This window comes from Maniola jurtina, chromosome 1, assembly GCF_905333055.1.
Source record: "Maniola jurtina chromosome 1, ilManJurt1.1, whole genome shotgun sequence".
Taxonomy (NCBI): Eukaryota; Metazoa; Arthropoda; class Insecta; order Lepidoptera; family Nymphalidae; genus Maniola; species Maniola jurtina.
This window is the reverse complement of record NC_060029.1, coordinates 13,670,819-13,694,804: the sequence shown is the minus strand read 5'-3', so window position 1 is coordinate 13,694,804 and position 23,986 is coordinate 13,670,819. Positions and strand designations below refer to the sequence as shown.

Below are 23,986 nucleotides of genomic sequence, written 5' to 3'. Positions count from 1 at the left end.
CAAGACAGGAGTCTCCATCAGTGGTTACGTTACTTTTACAACGACGCGTTTTTGGTTTTAGAGGCCCTTGGGTGACAGAAAAAAACCGACGTAAAAACGTCTGTAATTCAATAAAATCACAGCTTTTTATTAAAATCTCATCATTATTATCATCAAACCATCGCCAGCTCACTACTGAGTATCCTGGTATAACCACGGGTATCCTCTCAGAATGGTTTGGCTATAGTCCACCTTGCTGGGCAAGTGAGGATTGACAGACTTCACACACCTTTATGAAAATTATGGAAAATTCTTAGACGATGAAGACGAGGTCCTTGATTTCTAACGAGACCTAGACGTGGACTCACGCCACGGCCTTGGGGCGTACGGACTATGGACTAACCAGTCCAACCAATTCACCCATCCGAAGGTCATTATAAGCAATGGTCCGAGCCTCACAGGATGCGTCCTCAGGAGGACGTTGCCCTCCGACCTCTACAATTATTTTTTCGAGCCCTAGGGATCATATTCAGGTGGAGCTTAACGCTCGCCAATTCCTAGATATTTTGAAATTTTGAAAAACTTTAGAAACGTTTACAACTTTTGATGAGGAATCTTAAAAAACGTGTGAAGGTAACCATACGCATGATACAAGTTTTTTTAAATGTTATAAATAAAACAGTCATTTAATATAAAAATATGCACTTATCCCTCGCGCAAAATTATCACCATACCTCGGTGTCCTTACACAGAAAATTTTATAGCTTTATGAATAATAACAAGATATTTACAGAACCCCTTTATCGTAACAAAGGCTCGATATTGTTTATTTTACCTTTTTTCCGTCTGTGGGGCCGCGCGTGCGCCCTAATGGCTCCCCGTGATAACTCTCACTTTTAAATCCTTTTATTTCTATGTCACCCTATAAGAATATGCAGAACCAACGGTCGAAAAACAACTCTATCTCTATAAAATTTAGATTCAAAGTCGTAATTGATGAATTTTCACTTTAAATTCCAGGAACATCTCTCATTTGTAAAGTTATCTGCACTTTATTTGAGGCAAGATTTGTTTACATCGAAGCTTGTTTTTAATTTTCTCTTACATGTAACGTGCGTGTTTCGAATGTTTGAGATATACTCGTATTCTGACTTGATGACGTTAATTATTATGAGGTTACAAAGGACGACTGGAGGGAAAACGCTTGTCCTATTAATGCGTCTTTTCTTTATGATTGCATGTGAAGCGTGCTACTCGTAAGTTATTCGCTTTATGCAATGAGGAAGTATTGACTACTAGCGACGTACACGGGTAGCTTATTACAATTTTTATAGGGATTTAAAAAAAAAAAATATAGCCTATGTTACTCAAAAAAAAATTAGCTTTCTACTGGTGAAAGAATTTATAAAATCGTTTCAAGAATTCCAGAGATTACCTACTACAATCAAACTTACAAACTTTACCTCTAATTCACGGTTTTCGGTTTTTTCCCATTACTTGTGCTATAAGGCCTATCTACCAGCTAAAGCCATGCCATGATTGTAGGTTAACGGGAAGTGCCCTATAGGTTTTCTTGACAGACACGACAGACGGACAGGCGGACTTACACGGACAGACAGACAGATAGACACAACAAAGTGATCGTATAAGGGTTCCGGTTTTCCTTTTGAAGTACGGAACCCTAAAAAAGAGTAAAGTGAATGGAAAAATTATACATATCAAAGCTCAGTGAAAATGCTGAAAGATAGAGCAGAGTAGAGGACGTAGTTTTAGGCCGTGAGCCTTTGGGCAATATCCCCACTGGAATCAGGCATGCCTGAGGCATCCATGGGGTTTTTCCTCCTCCTCAAACAAAAAAGGATTAAACGGATGAGTAACACCTGCTTCCATACAAAAATCATCATCATCATCACTCATCATTATCAACCGATAGACGTCCATTGCTGGACATAGGATATCTACACTAGATGACAACATGGGGTTATTCAAGGGGCGGATCAGCAAATTCCTGAAAGGTTGCATCGGCAGTTCCTCTGGTGCTGCAAAAGTTCATTGGTGGCGGTAAGTAATCACTTATCATCAGGTGACCCGCCTGCTCATTTGCTCGCTATTTTTATTTAAAAAAAATATAGATATTGGGTCTCAAGATGCTATAATGCGACCTTGCACCGTAAAGCGCATCGTCGGAAGACCTCCCAGTAGGTATATGTGGACAGGCTATACAAATATACATCATACAAGACGCAGCGAGTGCTGGATTAAGGCAGTGCAAGACCTTGGCGTGCGGAAGTCCCTACAAGATACCTAGGTATATTTACAAGAATATTTTTTGCTAAAAGCACAAAACAAATTGCAGTATCCGTGATCCGTGCATTATAAAATAGCCTACAATAATAATAGGTTGTTGCGATTAATCGTTAATTATAAGGAATAACCATAAAACTCTAGGGTTTCGCGTGATAGCCCGGGTAGTGCTAAAAATAATAAGCTCGCATTAATTGAGTAACGCGCCAGGCACATGCAAGTCGTATTTATTGCTTACGCCTTCAAAACATCTGCATAATACACGATTATGAAATGAAATTAAAGTTTTTCATATTAATTCCTGGGTAATAATTATAAATTGCTATTTTTGCTCTCTGTAGGTGTATAATAACCCATTCTTTTACAAAATAAAAGAACGCTTATTTAAACTTGGGGATCTATTATTAACCCCCGACCCAAAAAGAGGGGTGTGATAAGTTTGACGTGAGTATCTTTGCATCTGTGAATCTGTGTATCTGTCTGTGGCATCGTAGCTCCTTAACTAATGAACCGATTTCAATTTAGTTTTTTTTGTTTGAAAGGTGGCTTGGTCGAGAGTGTTCTTAGCTAATAATAATCCAAGAAAATCGGTTCAGTCGTTTGAAAGTTATCAGCTCTTTTCTCGTTACTGTAACCTTCACTTGTCGGGGGTGTTATAAATTTTTATTTACACTTGTAGTGAAAGCTTTTCAAACGAATTTTAGAACGTTTTTCAATAGTAAGACTTTTATTCGGTTGGTGATCAATCTAGATGCAGGAAAGTGGAAGGAAAGCGCCCATCTGAATTCTGCAGCCTATCAGTATAATATACCTACTAACAAAGACATTGATTTAGTCAATAAATTACTGATTACTGAATAGTCATGTAAAACTTAGTCATTTTATCTAACTAGTTTTTATCCCGGAAAATGAAAAAGTTCTTACAGGATTTTTAAAAACGTAAATCGTCGCGGACGAATCGCGGGCTTTAATTATTACTTTCCAATTATTCCAATGGAATTATTCCAATTATGTAATTTTTAAAGATATTTTAGAGTTGAACATTTAAATGACTAATGGTTAACTGGGTAAAATGTGGCTCGATGCAAAAATAAACATTTTCACTTAAAAGTAACAGGTTTTAAATACCTAATTGAAATAAACATTACATCTGACATATTGAATTATACGACTTGTATAGGTATTCCTTATATAGGGTATAGGTAGCGCATATATTTTTACTTTTAAAATTATTGACATGCTAGCTTACCTACGCTAATTGCAGAAAAACTGTTTCCATGAAACCATGTAAAACGACCATAATATGGACGACTAGTTAACGCCCGCGGCATGGCTTACTTTACCGTACATGGCTGCCTTCAAATTGAAGAGTGTAGTGAGTAAAACTCTTTATTACATTATTTAGACACAAAGTTTAGCTTTTCAGGAGTTTTAACCTGAAGATCTACATATTTATATATATTTTTTTTGAACTTTTAATTACCAAATATCTACAGTCTACATAAAAAGTACCGACTGGGTAGGTATCTATATATAAAGTAATTGAAACTGCAAGATTCAAAACAAAATATAAATATTTAGATAAAAGCACAAAATAAATACAAAAATAGGTAATTAGGTAGTATATTACCTATCTACAAGTTACCTACTACGAAATAAAAAACTTAAAACGTTTTCAAGTTTTTGCACTGACCAAGTCAGGAGCCTACTAATTAAAAGTATACGTAGCCCCTATCCTGATAACTATAATCTACTCGTATATCCATCAGTAACTAAGTATTCATACTGGTGCTACGTGCGGTCGAAAAAAAATTCCTTAACCACAACTGATAATGTTTTCACGTACATATAAATGCAGCTTTAATGACTTAATAGAAAGGGAGAATGTGTCGGCGAATTAATGAAACAACATAAACAACCCATGAGGAATATTAACTAAGTACCGTACTATACAAAGTATTCGTGAAAAAATTATAAATTTTCGAAACGTACGACCGAGTCTTGGAATTACATATTATTGCTGTTGTATTTTTTGTATCAGAATGACTTTCTTGGTTTTATACAGGGTGAGCTGCTGACCATACGGGAGGCAGTTACTCAGGTTCATAATTTAGAGCTATTAGCAGAGTCCACACTTAGCGAGGCAGTCTCGTGAGGTTTTGGCTTGTCTGCAGCACGGCCAGTGTGAGTGCGCCTGACGAACGCGACCGACATCAGCGTAGAAGCTGAGCATTTATCTTGACCGATGTTACGGTGCATCAGCGAGTATAGGTGTCGCCAAACTTCTTGAAATCTCTGATTCGGTGATGAGTAGCTTCGTATTAGCGCTAAACAGGCGGGAAGCAGCGGAGCGGAAGCAAAGCATACTTATGTACCTACGGTCGGCCTCAGAATTCGAGTAGCAATTCCGCAAAACTGTTGCATCAAAAACCTGTCGCACTTAATTATGACCTCTTTCTATAAACACGCCATTCACCTAACGCATATACTCGTACATAACCGTCCACGCAAATATGATCATTAAAGTACTAAGCGACTTACAGCCTTTGACTGTATCTACATCCGCGCACCCGCGTATTAGGTATGCGTTGCGGCATTTGCAGCACATAAGTAAATGGTGGGTTTTGTTCAATGTAGCTGAACTGCACAAACAAGAACGTCAGAGCATTCAGGAAGTTTGGCGTCACCTATTGCAACAACTGTGAATCAGTAAAGGCCAAGGAAAACATTGTGAAGAAACCTGCATGCTTGAGAGTTTACATAATGCTCTCAAAGGTTTGTGAAGTCTGCGAGTCCCCACTTGGCTTGCTTGGTGGCCAGCTCTGAATTCTTCTCATTTTGAAAAGAGATCCGTGCTCAATAGTGGTAGTGAATGGGTTACTATTACTTACTTATACATCTACTTACCAAGTTTCAACAGTATAGTTCTTATAGTTTCGGAAAAAAAGTGGCTGGGACATACGGACAGACAGACAGACAGACAGACATGACGAATCCATAAGGGTTCCGTTTTTTGCCATTTGGCTGCGGAACCCTAAAAACTTGTTAAAAAGTAGGTAAGTACCTAAGTCCATTTAACTTACTGACCGGTGTAGCACATGACTGGCATTGTGTGGTTGTGTGCATGCGAGTATCTGCACCGCAGTAACTCTAACCAAGAGCACAGAGTAGGTATGTGATACAGTGGTTCGACGAAACCGTAAAGACAGAGCAATTTATTCGGTAAATGAGGGACAAAAGAGCGACCAAACTTACCCACGTAGGTATCCTGTATTGAAGCCTCGTCGTGGTCGTCATTTACCACGAGATCAAAGGCGTCCGACTTCTACGAAGAGGATCCGCTGACTCAGTGATCATCACTGAATAAAAGCCACCAAGCTCATTTAACATTTATGTTAAATGAGCTTGGTGGCTTTTATTCAGAAGTATTTTATTTTAAATGCATCGAAAGTTTGGTACGAAATATTATTTTTATATCGCTCAGTGAAGCAGCAATGTAAAATCAACCCATGTGAAATGAGTTTTATTGCTTTCATTTAGTTATGATGACTGAGTTAGCGAGCCAGCTCGCACTGTATAACAAAGCCATTTCCGTTTATATTTTTTGCTTCTTCCACGCAGTAATAGTTGGAAACAATGAAAATGCGTTATTTATGTCGGAGACGTTATTAGCCGTAATTAAATCGACGTACAAACAATTTTTTGTAATATTTTTAGGGTTCCGTACCTCAAAAGGAAAAACGGAACCCTTATAGGATCACTTTGTTATCTGTCTGTCTGTCAAGAAACCTATAGGGTACTTTCCGTTGTCCTAGAATCATGTTTGGCAGGTAGGTAGGTCTTATAGCACATATACAGGAATAAATCTGAAAACCGCGAATTTGTGGTTATATCATTAAAAAAAAATTAAAATGTGTTTCAATTTTCAAAGTAAGATAACTATACCAAGTGGGGTATCATATGAAAGGGCTTTACTTTATTTTAAGGACCTTTTATTTATTTTTATGCATAATAGATTTTGATTTATAGTGCAAAATGTTGGAAAAAATACCGGAGTACGGAACCCTCAGTGCGCGAGTCTGACTCGCACTTGGCTGGTTTTTTTTTTGCTTTAATAAGCACTTCACTAATTGGGTAGAGTGGTGAATGACCACAAGAAGTGTATATTATCAGGTTCTATTAATAATTCAATGATATTCACAGATAAATACGTGAACATGACCTACACACATAATAATCATTTTGCTTTACGGGTTTTTTAACTGCATTAATTTTTTAAACCTTCTTTAAATATAATATTGAGTTACGTGGTTTTTAACCGAACCGAATTCAAATAAAGCTGGAGGGTCCCGACTCTCGATTCTTTGCACTTAAAGTACTTAAGTTTTTTTTATTAATATTTGAGAATTTTATCTTTCAAAAAATTTATTTATCTCTTTCTAATTTCTAAGAAATAAAGTGGATTTTTAAAATCTTATTGAATTTAAAATTTTGCTCTGCAGTTTGTGTTTTTTATCAGAACTCTAGTAGCACTAATCGAGTTAACGAAGCGGTAAAGTGTCTACTGAAACTCCTTTCATATTGTTGTATTTCTTATTGTTGCTAAGCAACGGGTCTCCTCTCAGAATGAGACACTACGCTGCACAATGGCCAAGTGCCGATTGGCACCACACCTTTGAGAACTTTCAAGTAGGTATGCAGATTTCCTCACGAATTTTTCCTTCACCGTATTATACCAATTACTTTCAAGTAATATTTAATTACATAAAAACACCTAATTTCGAAAAGGTGGTGGTGCGTGCCCGGAATCGAAACCCCGACCCCTCGAATAGGTGATATTAACAATTTGAAATACAAGTTTCTACTGTCATAACCATTGATGTTGGAAGAGCCATGAGCCAGCCTTTCTGTGGTTATAACAGTAATATAACCTTCGCTTTGACACGAAGATTAATATCATGTGTAGATTTGGCGAGTGATAGTTAGTTAGTGACTGCGAATGTCAATGTCGACGATTTTTTATTGATAGGACGCACCTGGCTACCTATAATGTGCAGCCTATATTTACAGTAATAATTAAATATTAATACTTACATACGGGCTATCAGATATGATTTATTTGGAGGGCAATGAACACAGGAAATGCAAGAATACATAATCGTTCTTTTCATGCATTTGTATAATATGATAATATAGTACCTACTTACTTATTTGGTAGGTATATTTTTCGAATAAATAAATAAGTATGATTTAGGTATATTGCCTAAATAAGGGAGATAGATTTTATTTTGATATTAGGGAAGTATTATAGTGAAAAGCACTACGCCATTCATGTACCTTGTTGCAAGTTCCAAAAACAACTGTACAAAGATTCGTTGCCATCGGATAAATGGTATAGGTGGGCATAAGAGGCAAAACAAAAAGAAATAATTAATTTTTATTAAATATTGCTACCTATATAAGTAGGTACTTAGTATTTCAATTACCTAACTGCTTGTTTAATTTAAAATTTAACAAAAATCCTGTCCTATTTTTCAATGCTTGGTTATTGACGTTACCTGTAGGTATTCTACATAATATAATTAAAGTTTAATTTAAAAGCAAATGAGACGATTAGATACCAAGTTAAAGTGGCTTCCTTAAAGTAAAACCTAATTATTTTTATCTGTACCTGCAAGTGAATTGGGTACTTATCGATAATAATAATTGCTTTTGGTTATAAACGTTTAACATCATTTAATAGTTCGCAAGGTAGCGGGTTTGTTTTTTTTTCTCTACATGAGTTCAGAGTGAGTAAAGAGTAAAATAAATAAATAAATAAAAAATCCGACCAATTGAGAACCTTCTCTTTTTTTGAAGTCAGTTAAAAATTGGCAGTGGGGACTGCCGATATATAAGTGAAAACTTAAAACTATGACATAACAATGTTTTTTTTGGATATTTAAATTAACTGTACCTACTTAAGTGATATAAAAATTAAAATTTCATTAGGTATTTGTAAATTATAAGCATTAACATTAGTTTAGTTTTCACATCTATCGGCACTATTAATAAGTTAATAACTTAAGCATGTCGGTGACGGGAACTTGAAGTTTTTACTCATCCCAAAATCGCCCAACCCTAAAAAAGTTTTCATTAAAAAAATTAAGTAAATTAAAATACCGTTGTTTAGTTTTGGTTTTCTGAAGTTTAACATTAATTATAATGTTTTAATACAGGATGAATAAATTAGTTTCAGATGATTGACTTAATTTTTAACCTTCATATTAAAATAATTATAAATATTATATATACAGTATGTATTTCTTAATAATTTAGAACTCGATATCGATTAATATACAAGGTCTGCATGTTATGGTACAAGAGTAAGCGTTTGTTGCATGCTTACAATGATTAGGTCTAGACTCTAGTTGCATGGCAGACTATTAAAGTTATGCGAACTTTGACCACAATAAAAAGCAAAGCTGGTTGATCAAGTAAATATTCTTTTCGTCTTCATCCACGTCAAAGGTAAAAGGGCCAAAGTTAACAAACCCTGGCTTGTGAAACCCATTTTGCTTCTATTGACGGTCAAAGTATAGCGGTAATCGTAATGAAACTTTAACTTCCTGTCATACAACTAGAATAAGAACTAACCCACCCATGTTGCAGTAATTGCTGCAATATGGGTGCAATATTGTTGTCCAATTGGACATCACAGTCGAGTCTACCGCAATAAGCCTTGAGTCTAAACACTATTTAGAGATAATTCATACATACCTAAACCTTAGAGATCTCTGTCAGTAATGTCAGGTACCCTATAAGACCTAAAATAAAAGGATATAAAGTGCATAATTGCATTTTAGCTTAAGTAAAGTAGTAGGTACTTTATTTGAAGGGAGTTAGTAGGTAGTGGTGATAATTATATTAAGTATAAGCTAGGTACGGTCGACGTCGAAAGTCCATACATAGCTTAAAGGCTAAAACCGTGCAGCAAGGAATGCTTTGAATCACTCGCATGCTCACTCACACAAATAAATATTAACTGTCAATAATATTATCAACCTTAAGTAAACTACATAAGGTTCAAACGATTTCAGTTCAATACTTCCATAAAATGTCTACAATATCAACCTTAAGACAACAACCATTAAGTTTAAAATAATTTTCTATTCCTACTCGACCTATCTACTGACTTTAGTGATTGTTTATTTCATATCTCTGCGTATACTCACTCTCAGTGTCGTAGTAACATAGTCGGCACACAATGCATTAGCTCCAAATGATCTAGGTTCGAATCTCTTATTGCGTTTTTTTTTAGTTTTTAATAAAATGACTTTTTGTTTATATAATTATTGTTTATTGATATTATAAAAAGAGTAAATAAGAAAAAAAACACTTTTTACTAGATAATCGACTTTATTGTGATTTTTTCATTGTTATCTTTTTACATTTGCTACAAAGTAATAAATAGATAATATTAGCTATTTATTTTCAATCTATTTTAAAGGTTATAGCTTAAGTAATCGTTTTCATAAAGAAAAGAAAATTGAAGCTAAACCTTACAAAAACTAGTAATCATTCGGCGGCGCTGCTTTTGTTGTCTGTTAATTTTAGTAAGATATATTATTAACATAATATAAGTTAAGAAAAGAAGATACTTTATGTTCTATGTTTAAAGACTTAAAAAGTAAAATGGATATAACTTTATAAGTAAATTGTTTAAGTATTTAATATAACCTCCACTATTTTCAATAACAGCAAGCAAGCGCCACCGCATGGATCCGACTATGTTGAAACAGATATTATCCGTTCTTCTAATATTCTCCCACACTTCCATATAGTGAGCCTCTAATTCCTCTGCAGTCCTTTCGTTTCGCATATCCCGTCTGGTGATCTTGCTGGCCAGGGAATAATAGTTATGTCTGGGTTTTCATTAAGCCAATCACGCACTATATGTGCTCGATGCACAGGACAGTTATCATGGACAAAAGATAGTTGTGGCATATTAACAACTGGATACACACACCACACAGTCGGCAACATGCTGTCACGTAACACTTCCACATAATGTGCAGCTGTGGGGCGCCCTGCAATTGACACTAGTTCACCAGGTGCAGCGGCACTCATCCAGCCCCACATATTGACAGATATCCGTCCAGATTCCATGTTTGGGACAACATTTTCATATTGTTCGACCATAGATCTCCGCTGTGAATCATTAATATGACGCGGGTGGCCACTTCGCGGTCTAGATGTTAAATTACCTTCTTCTTCGCGGCGCGACACCCCCAACGCTTTTCGGTGATCCACTAAAAACCAAACAGTGAGATTAATATAACACCAAATAAAACAACACTTTAATCTACTAAGTATTTTATGGATATTCCTTCGATCACGTATTCGAGTATTCGAGTATTATTTACTCACAAAACTTTATGTAATGAATGATTGATTTATGAACACAATTTCTTAACCTAATACACGTTATCTAACAATAAAAACAATACTCACGGTGAAATCAGTTTCATTGCAAATGTTCAAAATCAGTTTTATCAACAATACACATTAGCCTGCATTATTCTCGAAGACAAGTAAAATAAAACGTTTTCAACACTCAAGAAACAACATGAATTAATGTTGTAGCCTTTGCAAGTAACGACTGTCAAAATCTTTTGTCCGTCGGTACTCAGTGACCATATTTTATCTAACTTCGTAACTGCGATTTTTTAAACTACCCACTTAAGCTATTATTAGTCTAAACGTATCATTTAAAAAAATAAAAACAGAAAAAAGCTTACACGGACCCGAGATTCGAACCAGAAACCGTCGCGTTTGCAGTCCGGGTACCCCCGCGCTGCGCCATTCAACTCTTTTGCTTTATATAAGAAATTTTTAGATGTTACTCAGGCTTACAAATTGAATGACTTGTATAATATTACAGTGCAAGTGTGTGCGTGACAGAGTGCATGCAAGGCAACTTGTTTACTTATTCTATATGGACTTTTGACGTCGACTGTACGTGGTTTCTAATAAGTAATAAATCACGAAAATTAGGCGGTTATCCTTTTTGTTACTACTACTTGTGGATTTATATATATTACGCCTGGATTTTGGTTTTTTTAGATCCTGTAGGAACTCTTTGATTTTCCGGGATAAAAAGTAGCCTATGTCCTTCCGTATACGTATTATACGGAATATAATTTATATTATATACGTATTATACGTATTATAATTTGTACCACACATGCATGTTAGTAGGTAAATAAAACTCTACATGTTTTGACTTGGACCACACTCCATCCCTCCGGTGCCGGCTCGTGACGTCACCCGCTTAACCAGCCGCTTCCGGCGCTAAATTGGACTGCTAATCGATTACAGCACGGCAAATTCAATAGCTGTTCACTGCACCGACAGGTGAAGCTAATTCCTACCCCCGGACCATTGGGAATAATAAGAGGTGTAAGTACTGAGTGCCTAGGTATCATAATATAATAGGGATATTTCCAATTATTTAATCAGCATTTTTTAAACGTGGTTTAAGCTGGAGCCAACGATTGTCGGGTATTTTGCTGTAACTTTGGATAATAAAAAAAACTGATATCCGGAATGGTCTCACCTTAATGGGAGACCTATAAATTCAGTCATATTATAATATTATCTTATTATATTCATGATATCTCTAGGGAATTGGCGAAATTAATGATATTGCCATTTGCCTGCGTCGGTCGTGTGGTCGTATCGTATAGTATTTTACCCTACTTACCTATGCGTTGCTTTCATACACACTAATAGTCTTTATGACTGAGTTATGACAGTATACATGTCGCTGAATGATGACCACCGAGTTTATTTGATATTTATTTTTAATCCATTGAAGGTTTTCTACGAAAAATATTTTATTGTTACTCAATGAAGCAGCAATGTAGAACCAACTAATGTCAAATGAGCTCAGTGGCTATTATCATGCAGTGTTAGGTACTGAGTTAGCAAATCACTTGCAGGTGCACTTACAAGTAGACGCTCATCTCTTGGACAGTGAAGAATCTTTTTTAAATTAATTTATGTTTTAATTTTTTTCGTAAACGAATATTTTTGTTCTTTGTAAGAAGGAATTTTATACCTACGATAACTTATAGGTAATTACCTCATAATTTTTTTTTATTAGGGTTTTTTAATTATTTCAGAAAAACGTGCATTAAAATACCCAAAAAAGTGAATACATATTGCTATCTACCTATACCTACTAGGTAGTTATAGTCCGTATTGTTTATAACGGCATTATCAATTTTCAATTAAATACTTAACTATATAGATAATTCTCGTTAATTATCTCATTATAATTTTAGCTAATTACAACTGTAATTGTATGTAATTCCGATGGAATATAGCAATTTTATCGGCACGTAATGAGGCGCGTATGCAATAAAGCAAATTATTTTCATTGCAGCTGACTTTGCGCACCAAGAGCTTATGGGAAAAGAAAGATTCACACTAATAAATACAAAGTGTGTATGTCTGTCTGTTTGTTGCACTTCACAGCTAAGCTGACAAAATATAACCTGGAACTAGATACCTGTAGCGATATTTACTAGAGAAAATATCATAAATTCAAATTCAAAATTCAAAATAATTTTATTCAATTAGACTTTTACAAGTTCTTTTGAATCGTAAATAGCATCTACCACTGATTCGGAATGCCGAGAAGAACCAGCAAGAAACTCGGCGGTTGCTCTTTTCAAAGATTTGATATACAATAGGTATTATGCCATGTATAAAAGCAATAGAGTTCCCGCGCATTGCTGGAGTGAGCTGCAGGTCAAATCCACGCTTTTTATCATTTAAATAATCTTCGATTGTATAATATGCTTTTCTCAGGAGCATAGTTTTAATAGATTTTTTGAAACTGTGTAAAGGCACGTCCAAAATTGATTGAGGAATTTTGTTATAAAAGATTATACCCATTCCCACAAATGACTTAGATCTACGGGACACCGAATAGTATACGATTAACGATAGCTAGTATCTATGTAAAAACTAATATGTTACGCTGTATTCAAATGAAAATTGTATAACGTGGTTGAATCGCAAGGAAATTCTTAACGAAAGCATGTAGCTCCGACGGTACTTAGTTTTCTATTCTCATCTAAAATGAATGTATTATCACTACCTACTTAATACATACTAACTTTTAGTGTACTAGTTTTTAGGGTATCGTATCCAAAGGGTGCTAAGGGTGCCTTCCGTCTGTCTGTCTGCGGCCTGTATCTCATGAACCGTAATAGGTAGGTAGAGAGTTGAAATTTTCACAGTATGTATTTCTATTTCCGCTGTAATTTAACAAATACCTAATATGACAAATTTCAAAACTGCCACCACACAAATTAATAAATTAAAGTATATAACAGTGTTAAATATCTTGTACCCATGGTACGGAGTTCTTCGCTTGAGAGTCAAATCGTCGAGTTTTTTGTCAAATCAAATAGGGAAACGGTACATCTTAAAAAAATTCTACCAGCTCTCCGGCTACAAGACGCATATTATTTCCATTGCAGCTGACATTGTGTATATCTATGGGTAATTATGTATTTTATGGCCGCGAAAACCCATTAAGGCCCTCAAAAACATTGTAGTGCCGTACATGAAGTTGTAGTCGTAAATTGGTCATAATTTTTAAGGTTCTCCGCGATAAAATGAAATACGTGATAAATGTAGCGTCGACGCTCGTTAGTCAGTCGTGATCGGAATAGGTTGGGTTATCATCATCATCATGATCAACCCATTGCCGGCCCACTACTGAGTGTGGGTCTCCTCTCAGGCTGAGATCTGTAGAGCGCACTTTGATTTTGCTAAGACTTAAGACACGGTTAAAATGAGACGGCGTTATACCGCTGGCATAAAGTCTCGTTTTAACTGAAACTTAAGCCTATGCAAAGTAAGACTTCACACACCTTTGAGAATATTATTATCGAGAACTCTTAGGCATGCAGGTTTCCTCGCGATGTTCTCTCCTCTAGTCAAATTATATTTAACTAACTTAGTAACGTAACATCGAAAGTTAGAGTCGTATGCCTGAGTTAGAATTCCCGATCTTCCGAATAGGAGGTGGACATCTTAACTACTTGGCTATCACGGCTCTTAGAGGTATAGAGCATTGAATTGAGTATGTACCTACTCGGTAGAGATATATTATTTTAGTAAATGCCCGAAGCTTCGCCGTTCCTCAATCCAAAGGATGACGGTTTGTCCTTCGCCTATGCTGCGTTCTTTTCGCTAAAAAGTGGCTATCCCCAAAAAGTAGTTTTTGGGTTATCGCCAAAAACATGCGAATTCAGAAAAACTGAAGTTCCTAAAAAGTATGCTACATAGGATAAGATCAAACTCAAGACAGTATTTAAAAATCTTGATCCTATGTACCTACCTACTTAGCATACTTTTTTACGAACATCAGTTTGGGATTCTACAAAGCGGGTATCTTTAAAACAAGAGTGAACGCATCCCATCTTAGGCCACATCATCACTTTCCATCCATCAGGTGTGATTGTGGTCAAGCGCTTGCCTATAATGAATAAAAAATAATCACAAAATACATCTATAGCCGAATTTTGGAAAAAGCACGATTTTAAGGCAAAGGACAAGTGTTGAGCAAAATCGCGCGGTTTCCGCGTGCGATAATTTTCTTTGGAGATTCGTTCGCGCAGATTTGATGCGTTGACAGATAGACCTAGAGTTTTTAAAATATTAGAATTGCACGTCGCGTCGCAGTCAAATATTTTACCTAAAAAGTAAAAAAATGAAATAGGTAAAAGGAGAATAATGAAATCCAATTTTAATTCGCCTTGGTTTATGCAATTATGAGAAACATAAGGCCTACTAAGTATAGGCCTATATAATTTTAAGTGTCCAACTTCCCAATAAGTATTTTTAATGAAGATAGAGCAATTAGGCAGGTACATACCTTGGGTACTTTCGTAGATAGATAGGTTCCAGCCATGTTTCCAGCATACATTTTTAAACTGATTGAGACTTTTGATGATTTTGTAAAAATAACTAGGTACTATTAATTATATTAGGTCACAGTGATAGGTTTCGATACTTACTTAGGTAGAAAAATATTTACTTTTGTATTAGCTATAAGCAATTACAAACTAGGATCTTTAATTTAAATTTCTAGGATTTAATTTAAAATTCTGTGAACAACTATTTTAATACCAACTTTCGTGCCTAAAAAGTACATTAAAAAAAGTTATGACATTCTATTTCAAATTGAAACTTACCCTCGCTCGGATTTGCATTCCCGTCGGCAGGCCGATCGCAGTCCTCAGCGCCTACAAGGTTCCTAATACTGAACGAACTAGTCTTCCTCGATACTTCTACCACCCCCGTTACATCACTTCCGGTTCCATTCAGTTCACGGCACTGTTCCGTTCCATTCACAACCTCCCCGGTCCCATCTTCCCCCCGTCTCGTCGTCAGGTCCATCTTTGAACTTGGAATTTTAAAACTTTTGTTCCCTCTACCTCGCTTTTCATTATCACGCACTTGACAGTCTGTGTAGCAGTTCCATTTTGAATCACAACTTTTTTTTATTTACCACAGATTATTAATTATTTGTTTACAGTCAATTTTTTGTCGCGTTTTTTTCTTTTCTTTTTTAGTTTATTATCGTTGCGTTTTTCCACTGATGTCAATTCTTACAAGTTTTGTACCTATCATTCGTTTTGTAAGGCTTTTGTTAGCTTGTAACTTTTTTTTTAAATAAGGCAAAGGAAGGCACGTATTCAGTAAGCACGGATGCAATGCAACGCGAGCGCTAAGTTACGCGCGCCAACTCGGCCGAGGTGAACGCGACTGGTCCTCTTTCCCTCCTCTAGAGTGCGTTCGCGCGTTCCTCCCTACGCCCTCTGAGGCGGAGTCACCGCCCACGCACGACATTTTTACTTCAACGCGTCCTACGCGACTTTTAGCTAGTTTACACAGTGAAATTTATCCGCGCGATAATTTTATCATATTAATTCTGTACCCTGTACCTACTAGGTATGCATATAGGTACAGAATACAATATGGTATGCGAGCATTTCGATTTACGACAACGTTACCTACCGTACCAAGCCAAAGATGAACCTTCCTGAAACTCTAGATAGGCAAAGCTCATACTGTAGGTGCTTGACGTATTCCAGAAAGTGAAGAGAAATTCGTACGCTGGTGTGTGTGACACATAAACGCGTAACAGTACTGACTACATAGATGTCTACTGATGCGGTGTTTACGCACTCGAAGGTGTCGACGACACCACGGAATCGACACTTTCGAGTAGGTATGCTTCAAATCATGACGACCTAGTTATGTTACCAGCTCCTCGCCTAAGCACGCTCGCTGCTGCACCGGCTCTTAGCCTAGAAACGGTGGCCGTGAACGCTGACTAGGCAAAATCGCTATCTTTTCAGGGAAATGTGCGTCGCCCAGCCACAGGCGAGCAGTAGCGTCACTGTGTAATTTACCATTGGTTAGATCATGCACTTTTGACTGTCCAAATTAAATTTGTCATTTAGTTTTAGTTAAATCTTAATTCTAAAGTAAAGTCTATAATTGAAAAAGGCCATTAAACGCTCCAAAAACTTGTCTATCTTGGTTGCCCTTACATTTAATAACAATGTAAACAGTAGGTATCCGTAAATTTTGCCTAACAGTGGTCTCTACCCTAATAGAATACCTAATTATATCTTACCTATTTACTAATCTACGATGTAAATTGTAAGTGTCCAGTAGTAGGTCCAGTGTCCACTATTAGGTAGTTAGGTAAGTAAGTAGGCAGAGAGATATCTAATCTCGGTAGATTTAAACATACCTACAAAATAATTTATTTATTGTCAATCCGTTTATCACAATTGAAACCCATAAATTAAGATCGCTTTTTAGCCCTCGGCGAAATTAGGGTTGACTACTAAATTACTAAGGCTCTAGATAGGGTTGTAACTTTCTTCTTGTACGTTGTGTTGGCAATTTTGATTATAATGACCATTTTCTGAAAATGACACAAGATAAGCACTTAACTACCTATACGCTGAAGTGGCAATGGGTGAGGTAAGTACACAGTTAAAAGAACCGATAGATATTGGGGTTCTAAGGAGCTACTTAGTAGTAGAATGGCGACCATGCACTGGAAGGTGCAGCGTTGGCGTATCACCGATAAGTGGACAGACGACATCAGACGAGTCGCAGGAAGCCGCTGAATCCAGGCGACGCAATACTGCGACTCATAGCAAGTCTCTTGTAGGGGCTGTCCATTTATGGACGTCTATCCGTTGGTAAAATTTGATAAAAGTAAACTTTACTTATCTCAAATTTTAGGTTAGGTATTACGTTAATGTGTCTCGACATTCGAATTCTACCATCGTTGGTACCTTCGATATCTTACACTCCAACGTTCCTAGAGCTAAGCCCGACCTGCCGGGCGATTCAGAACACTCGATTCGGTAAGTAATCGTTCGATAAGATGTATTTTTCAATGGAAAGTAGGTACGTCTTATCGAACGGTAACTTACCGAATCGAGTGCTCTGAATCGCCCGGCTGACCTGAGAGCCTGAATCAAAAAATCGGATGCTCAAGACTCGATCCGGACAAAGCGCACGAAAAAATGCACGAAAACATTAAATCGAAGAAAAGAAGAGAGCCATTTCAGGTAAATTCACTATACTTAGATGTATGTAAGATCGCATGACTGAGGATGCATATTGCAAGAGGGTGACAGCGACGTTGAATTCCTTTATACTACATACGTCAACACACGAAACGTTTTGCTCAATGTTTATACCTCACGATTGTCACGATCATCGAACCTATGTATGTAATTATTATGTCTGTATGTATGCCTGTTCTGCGTCCTTTCTGAGCATATAGTAAGAATTCGATAGACTTCGTCTGCGATGGCGTTTGCTGGCGCGCGTGCTGTGCTTGTTTGGAGTGTTTTTTTTTGTTAAGAGTGGCTGGTTTTTGTGTTAGTTGGTGTTTTTTGGTGGTGGAACTGACTGGGAAGCGCTCTAAAGGGGCCCCGCGCGTATGTCGGCGGGCGCCGGCGCAGACGGAGTCCATACTTGTATATATTCAATAACTTGAAAATATCACAAACTTGACATTGGCTAATCAGAGTAAAGCCAGATTAAAAAAAAAAAAAAAAAGTATTCGACAGCCCTAAACGTCATGCAGCTTAGCAATATCCAGATGTCCTGTACGCTATTCGTTCTAGTTAACGTTCAATCGCAGTTCGCTCGCGGCACGACGCCATCTTTATTTATTGTGTTGCCATTATTCATTATGGCCACCATTGGTTTAGGATTGACGACTGGGTGCTTGATATTATACACATTTGCTTTACAAATGAAGGGAAGGTGGGTACCTATCTAGTTTTTATTCGATGAAGTTAGTCCTTGCGCTCTACATTGTAGATGACGATACAGTCCACAGATCACTTATGATCTGTAATGCAGTCTAAGATGGAAATAGTTTAACCTGTTAACAGGGCTCTCTCCGTCACTCGCTTCATACAATCGTAGTTAAAATTTCATTTGAATATTAAGCAAGCAAAGTCCATGAAATTTTGCAGACATATAATTCTAGAAACTAAAACAGTGTCTATGGTGTTTTAGATTTTTCTAATAATATGTACTTTTAAAATTACAGGGGCTCAAAGATTTGTATGTGAATTTTTAAGACCGCGTAACTTTGAAATTGAATATTTTAACAGAAATCTGGAAAACCACAAACATAGATATTAGTTTCTAGAATATGTCAAATGAAATTAGAACTACGTTTGTATGAAACGAGCGACGGAGAGATCCCTCTTAAATGATCTGTATAGTTAGTCTAACGAAAAAGCTAGACTCTATTTTACAAAAGCTGATAGTGAATTTTTAGAAACCTACATCACTGGAAAATACCTACTTACATAAAAATCAGCACTCGTTAAACTGGCCATTGCATCGGTACAAGTTAGCAAATATGCGTATATTAAAAGTACACACACTACTCTATCCCACACATTTTGTTTCACAAAAAATAAGTAATGTCTGGCGGTCCTGGGATCATCTCCATAGCAAAAAACAGGATAAACAAAAAACATCTACAGATTGTGTCTTCATCGTATCGTACGAGAAAGAATAGCTAAGTAGGAATAACCTAAGGTTTTGTCGGTAGTGTTTGTACTTAGGTAATTTATAGAATATAGCCTTTTAAGTTTGGTAACATTGAATACGATGGAGTAAAGAGATCTCTTTCATTATGTGAAAAGCTGAACTATTACGCAAAAATATTCATAAATAAAAGACAAGGAACAATAAAATTATTATAATTTTAACCACGATTGACGTAGACCTTGGATTAAAATATAATATTTTATCTAGGATTAACCTTTATTATAATAGCAATTATTTTAATTATATTTTGTTCTTAGATAAATTATTTTTCCCCTTTTCTTAGGTCTATGTTTAATTATACCTATTCGGGCGAAAGTGTATCCGTCTGTGTGTAAGATTATTTACCTAATTGTCTGCTTTATCTGTTCATATTTTCATGGCACTTCCGAATATTGCTTTCCTGAAACCTATTTTATTGCATTTGTAAAAATTGTTGATAAAAAAGATTTTTGTATCTATGTTAGCTAGTCTTTCCAAAACTGTGAATTAACCGAAAAAATTCTTCCTCGATTGGTCATAATTGGTAGGGATAGGGTAGGGTACCTATTTTAACAAATCGTGAAAGAATTTCATTAAATCAGAAGGATTGGGATACTAATTTAGCACATAATAATATGTTGTGATTATAAATCTCTATTGCTAAACTAATTGTTCGAACTTATGGTTTTCTGACAATAATTGTGCATTCTAGACCAGGACCAAACGCGCTTGGGACCCAGAAGGCCTGATGGTCCAGTGTGAAAATGGACTAAATTCAAAGAATGCAATGCTAAATTCTTAGCAAAAAGTAGAAACTTCTCCATTTATTGTCATTTTAATTGCTCTGTTTCCTTATACAGAACTTAATGGCAAACTAATTAATCCAAGTATAATTGCAAAAATATATAAATAATTGATATAATTTACTGCTCATTTAAAGGCGAACAGACAGCATGCAATATCGAGTCCTTGGTATTAATAGAAATTTTAATTGGAACGTTAATATTATGGCCGCATGGAGTAAAATATCTAGTTTACACTTACGCAGCGGGAGGCTGCGCGGTCGCATGACAAGTAAAGGTGAGCGCCCATTAACCTGTCTCGCATATTTGCAAAAGTAATAAAATATTTTTACTAAGATCCTGGTAAGTAAATGCGCCAAGAGCTATTTATAAGAATAAAATCGCTGACATTGTGATTATTTTAGCAGAATTTTCGCAAGATCTTGAAGAAATGCTGAGTAGCCTTAGCCAATTCTCGTGTCGGTTTCAGGATGACGCGTACAAAACAAATGTAATGTTCAATTAGCATGTTCTCCCGCGCATTGGTGAATGTCGTAAATGTTGGCATCGAAATTGTTTCAAATTAAGTACAATTACCTACATTAGAAAAATAATTCCAATTAGGTAGAAGCAATTGCAACGAAAAAGTAATAAAAGAATTCGGCTATGTTGGGCAGCTTTTGGGATATTGAGTCAAGTCTTCTTACCATCAATAGATGTAAGTCTGTTTTATCCAGTGCTGTTCCCGTTCGCACATATTATGGTGCTGAAACGTAAATACTGACAAACGGATTTGGAGTTCGGCCAAAAATTTAAAGTCAGTCGAATTATGAAGCGGGCAATGTTAGTAGTTTCCCTGAAGGATCCAAAATGAGGAAATCCACAGGCGAAGCAAAGTCACTAACATAGCCCAAACTATTAGCAAGCTGAAACGACTGTGGGCAAGCCATGCTTGTCGTAGGGGCGATAGTCCTTAGAGCCAAAAATCCTAGAATGGAGTGAGATAATGACAAGTGAGCGTATACCTTTGCATGTATCATGCAGTTTCCTATAAACTAGTAAAACCTGACACCTAATAAGGTACACAGGCGCCTTCTTCTCTGTATAGGGTAACTCATAACTTTGCATACGAGTTTTTATAGCACAAAGCTTTCTCTAATAAAATTAAAATATTTTCTATTTCATGCAAAATGAATAAATAGAAGATTCCTATTAGACGTATGTACTTATAGACATATTCAGGATATTATTGTTTTTACCAACTTCAAGTGCCAATCCGCATTGGCTAACTTATCATTCTCAGAGGAGACCTGTGCTCAATAGTGGGCCGTCGATGAGTTGATCGGTAAGTTTGGTATACAGGTGTAACCAGATAACCAGAACGCTAGCATAATCGAAAACAATTGATTGACTACTGATAAGATACTTACCACAAAAAAACACAAAAAAATAAAAAAATCCTGTATTTTGTTAAAGTTCACAATATATTGAAAATAAAACATCTAACTGATGCTAGGGGTCATCTATAATCAAAAATACTAAATCACTAAAACTACAAGATAAGGCAAATGGTTATAAGTATTGGATTCTGGTACTATAATAATAACGCTTAATTTTTGCTGGCGTTCTGATTACGTTTTATATTTGTTTATTTTTGTTTTGTATAAACCACACATTTTTTTTTTTTTTTGTTATTTTAAATTATAAGTTGTTTTTAATTACTGTACAGTTTAAGTTCTTTGTTTACTTATGTAGTTTATTCATATCGTGTCTCCCTAGCTCTATTGTTAATTTGTGGATAGTGTAGTTGATTACATATTTACTAATATTGTACGATGGATTTAAGTTATAGTTTTTATATATAATATGTAATTGTCTATTGTCCCAAATAAATAAGAATAAAAATAAAAATACACCTTGCATAGGTAAATATATGTTTTAGACAGTGTAAGAATGTGTGAAAGTCACCTCCACCGTTTTCACCGCTTTTGAACCGTTCTTGTTCGTGGGAGGCTCTATAATCTATGCCTTTGTTTTCCCGCCTCGCTCACTGCGTTCTTCAAGTTGTGGATAGGCGGTAAAACATCCATAATCCAGTTTGGGGCGAAACAGCAGGGGTTTCCCGGCGCATGTCGACAAGGGGTGATTATACGGCCATTGCGATAAAAGGCTCGACACTCAATAAGGGATAAAAATGCTCATTAAGTTGTATCGATGGGAGCCGAGGGTAGGAGAGGTAAGTTGACTATGTGTAAGGCCTTATTTACACTGATGTGAAGTGTAGGAGCAGATGGCAAGTGATTGGAAGAAGGCTCGACCTGTCGCGTACTAATGCCGATAGCCCAGTGGTAAAGACGTTGGCACAGAGTGATACTTTGTAAATAGGTATAGGTAAGACGTCGGCCTTCTAGTTGGGGGTCCGGGGTTCAATCCCGGGCAAGCACCTCTAACTTCTCGGAGTTATGTTCGTTTTAAGCAATTAAATATATTTGCGCTTTATCTTTAAGTATTTAATTGATTAATAACTAAAAATGTTCAAAAAAACATATTTACTTAATATTAAGGCATACTTAAAAACCGGTCAAGAGCGAGTCTTACTCGTACACGAAGGGTTCCGTACCATCGTACAAGAAACACTTTAATTTTATTTTTCATGGCGGGTTTTTTTTTTTTTTTGTATTTGTTGTTATAGTGGCAATAGTGTATAATACATACATATTCTGTGAAAATTTCAGGTCTCTACCTATTTTGGTTCAGGAGATACAGTCCGCTGACAGACAGACGGACGGACGGATGGAAGGACAGGAAGGGGAGTCTTAGTAATAGGGCCCCGTTGCCACTCTTCGGTTACAGAACGCTAAAAATGATGTGTTCAAACAAAAAATCGTATCCTGTACAACATTATTTATTGCCATCCATCCATCTGTTGAGCCATCTGCTATGATGACAGGAGACTTGTTCTTTGTACCTACTCGCAAGCTTTGAATATTAAGTTGGGTGAAAATTAATCATTTATTAGTTGTGCCTATTCGTCTTGGAAGGCAGTTTAGTGGAAGTGCCGGCCTCCCTGGCGCTGTGGTAAGCGCTGTGGTCTTATAAGTGGGAGGTCCCGGGTTCGATTCCCGGTAAGGGTTTGGAATTTCATAATTTCTAAATTTCTGGTCTGGTCTGGTGAGAGGCTTCGGCCGTGGCTAGTTACCACCCTATCAGCGACAGCCGTACCACCAAGAGATTTAGCGTACCTACGATATCGCGTAGAAATTGATAAGGGGTATGGGTTTACTAAAATTGTATTAACAGGGCTCTCATGTAAAATTTCATGGACTTTGGTTGATTAATATTCAAATGAAATTGGAACTCCGTTCGTATGGAGCGAGTAACGGAGAGACCCCTCTTAACCCAATAAGTTAACCTACTTCCATTATGGACTGCATCATCTCATCACTTACCGGGTCAGTCGAGTGAAGCGAAGTTGGGTGAGTTGAATAAAAAAGAAAATATTATCTCTTGCCAAAGCTTTTTAAAGTTCGTGTTGAGCCTTTTTATAAAAAGGAAAAAAGATTGCAGCCTCAAAGACGAACATCTACGTAGTACGTACCTACATAATATAGGTCTGAAATGACTACATTGGTTCAAATACTGGTTCGGCCACTCGCCAACTTCATTCGCACTTGACAAAGACATTGCGCAGTTAGTTACCAATTTCCTCCAGTTAATGAACAAATCAAGGCGTACATGCAAGAACCCATCGACGGTCGACCAATATTTGT

General features: G+C 36.5%; 1 protein-coding gene and 1 long non-coding RNA gene across 2 annotated transcripts in view; one reads left to right on the top strand and one right to left on the bottom strand.

Moving 5' to 3' along the window:
* LOC123865165 (homeobox protein aristaless-like) overlaps positions 1 to 16,114 on the bottom strand; it is a 93,558-nt gene extending 77,444 nt beyond the window's left edge. Inside the window, exon 1 of the mRNA XM_045906038.1 lies at positions 15,540 to 16,114. Coding sequence (XP_045761994.1) covers positions 15,540 to 15,744 — 205 coding nt within the window. The 5' untranslated portion in view covers positions 15,745 to 16,114. The remainder of the gene's footprint in view (positions 1 to 15,539) is intronic.
* Positions 14,075 to 22,240, top strand: LOC123865176. The gene is made up of 3 exons (XR_006795928.1): positions 14,075 to 14,197; positions 17,782 to 17,785; positions 22,229 to 22,240. It is a non-coding gene; the product is annotated as an uncharacterized LOC123865176 (long non-coding RNA).
* The last annotated feature ends 1,746 nt before the right edge of the window (positions 22,241 to 23,986 follow it).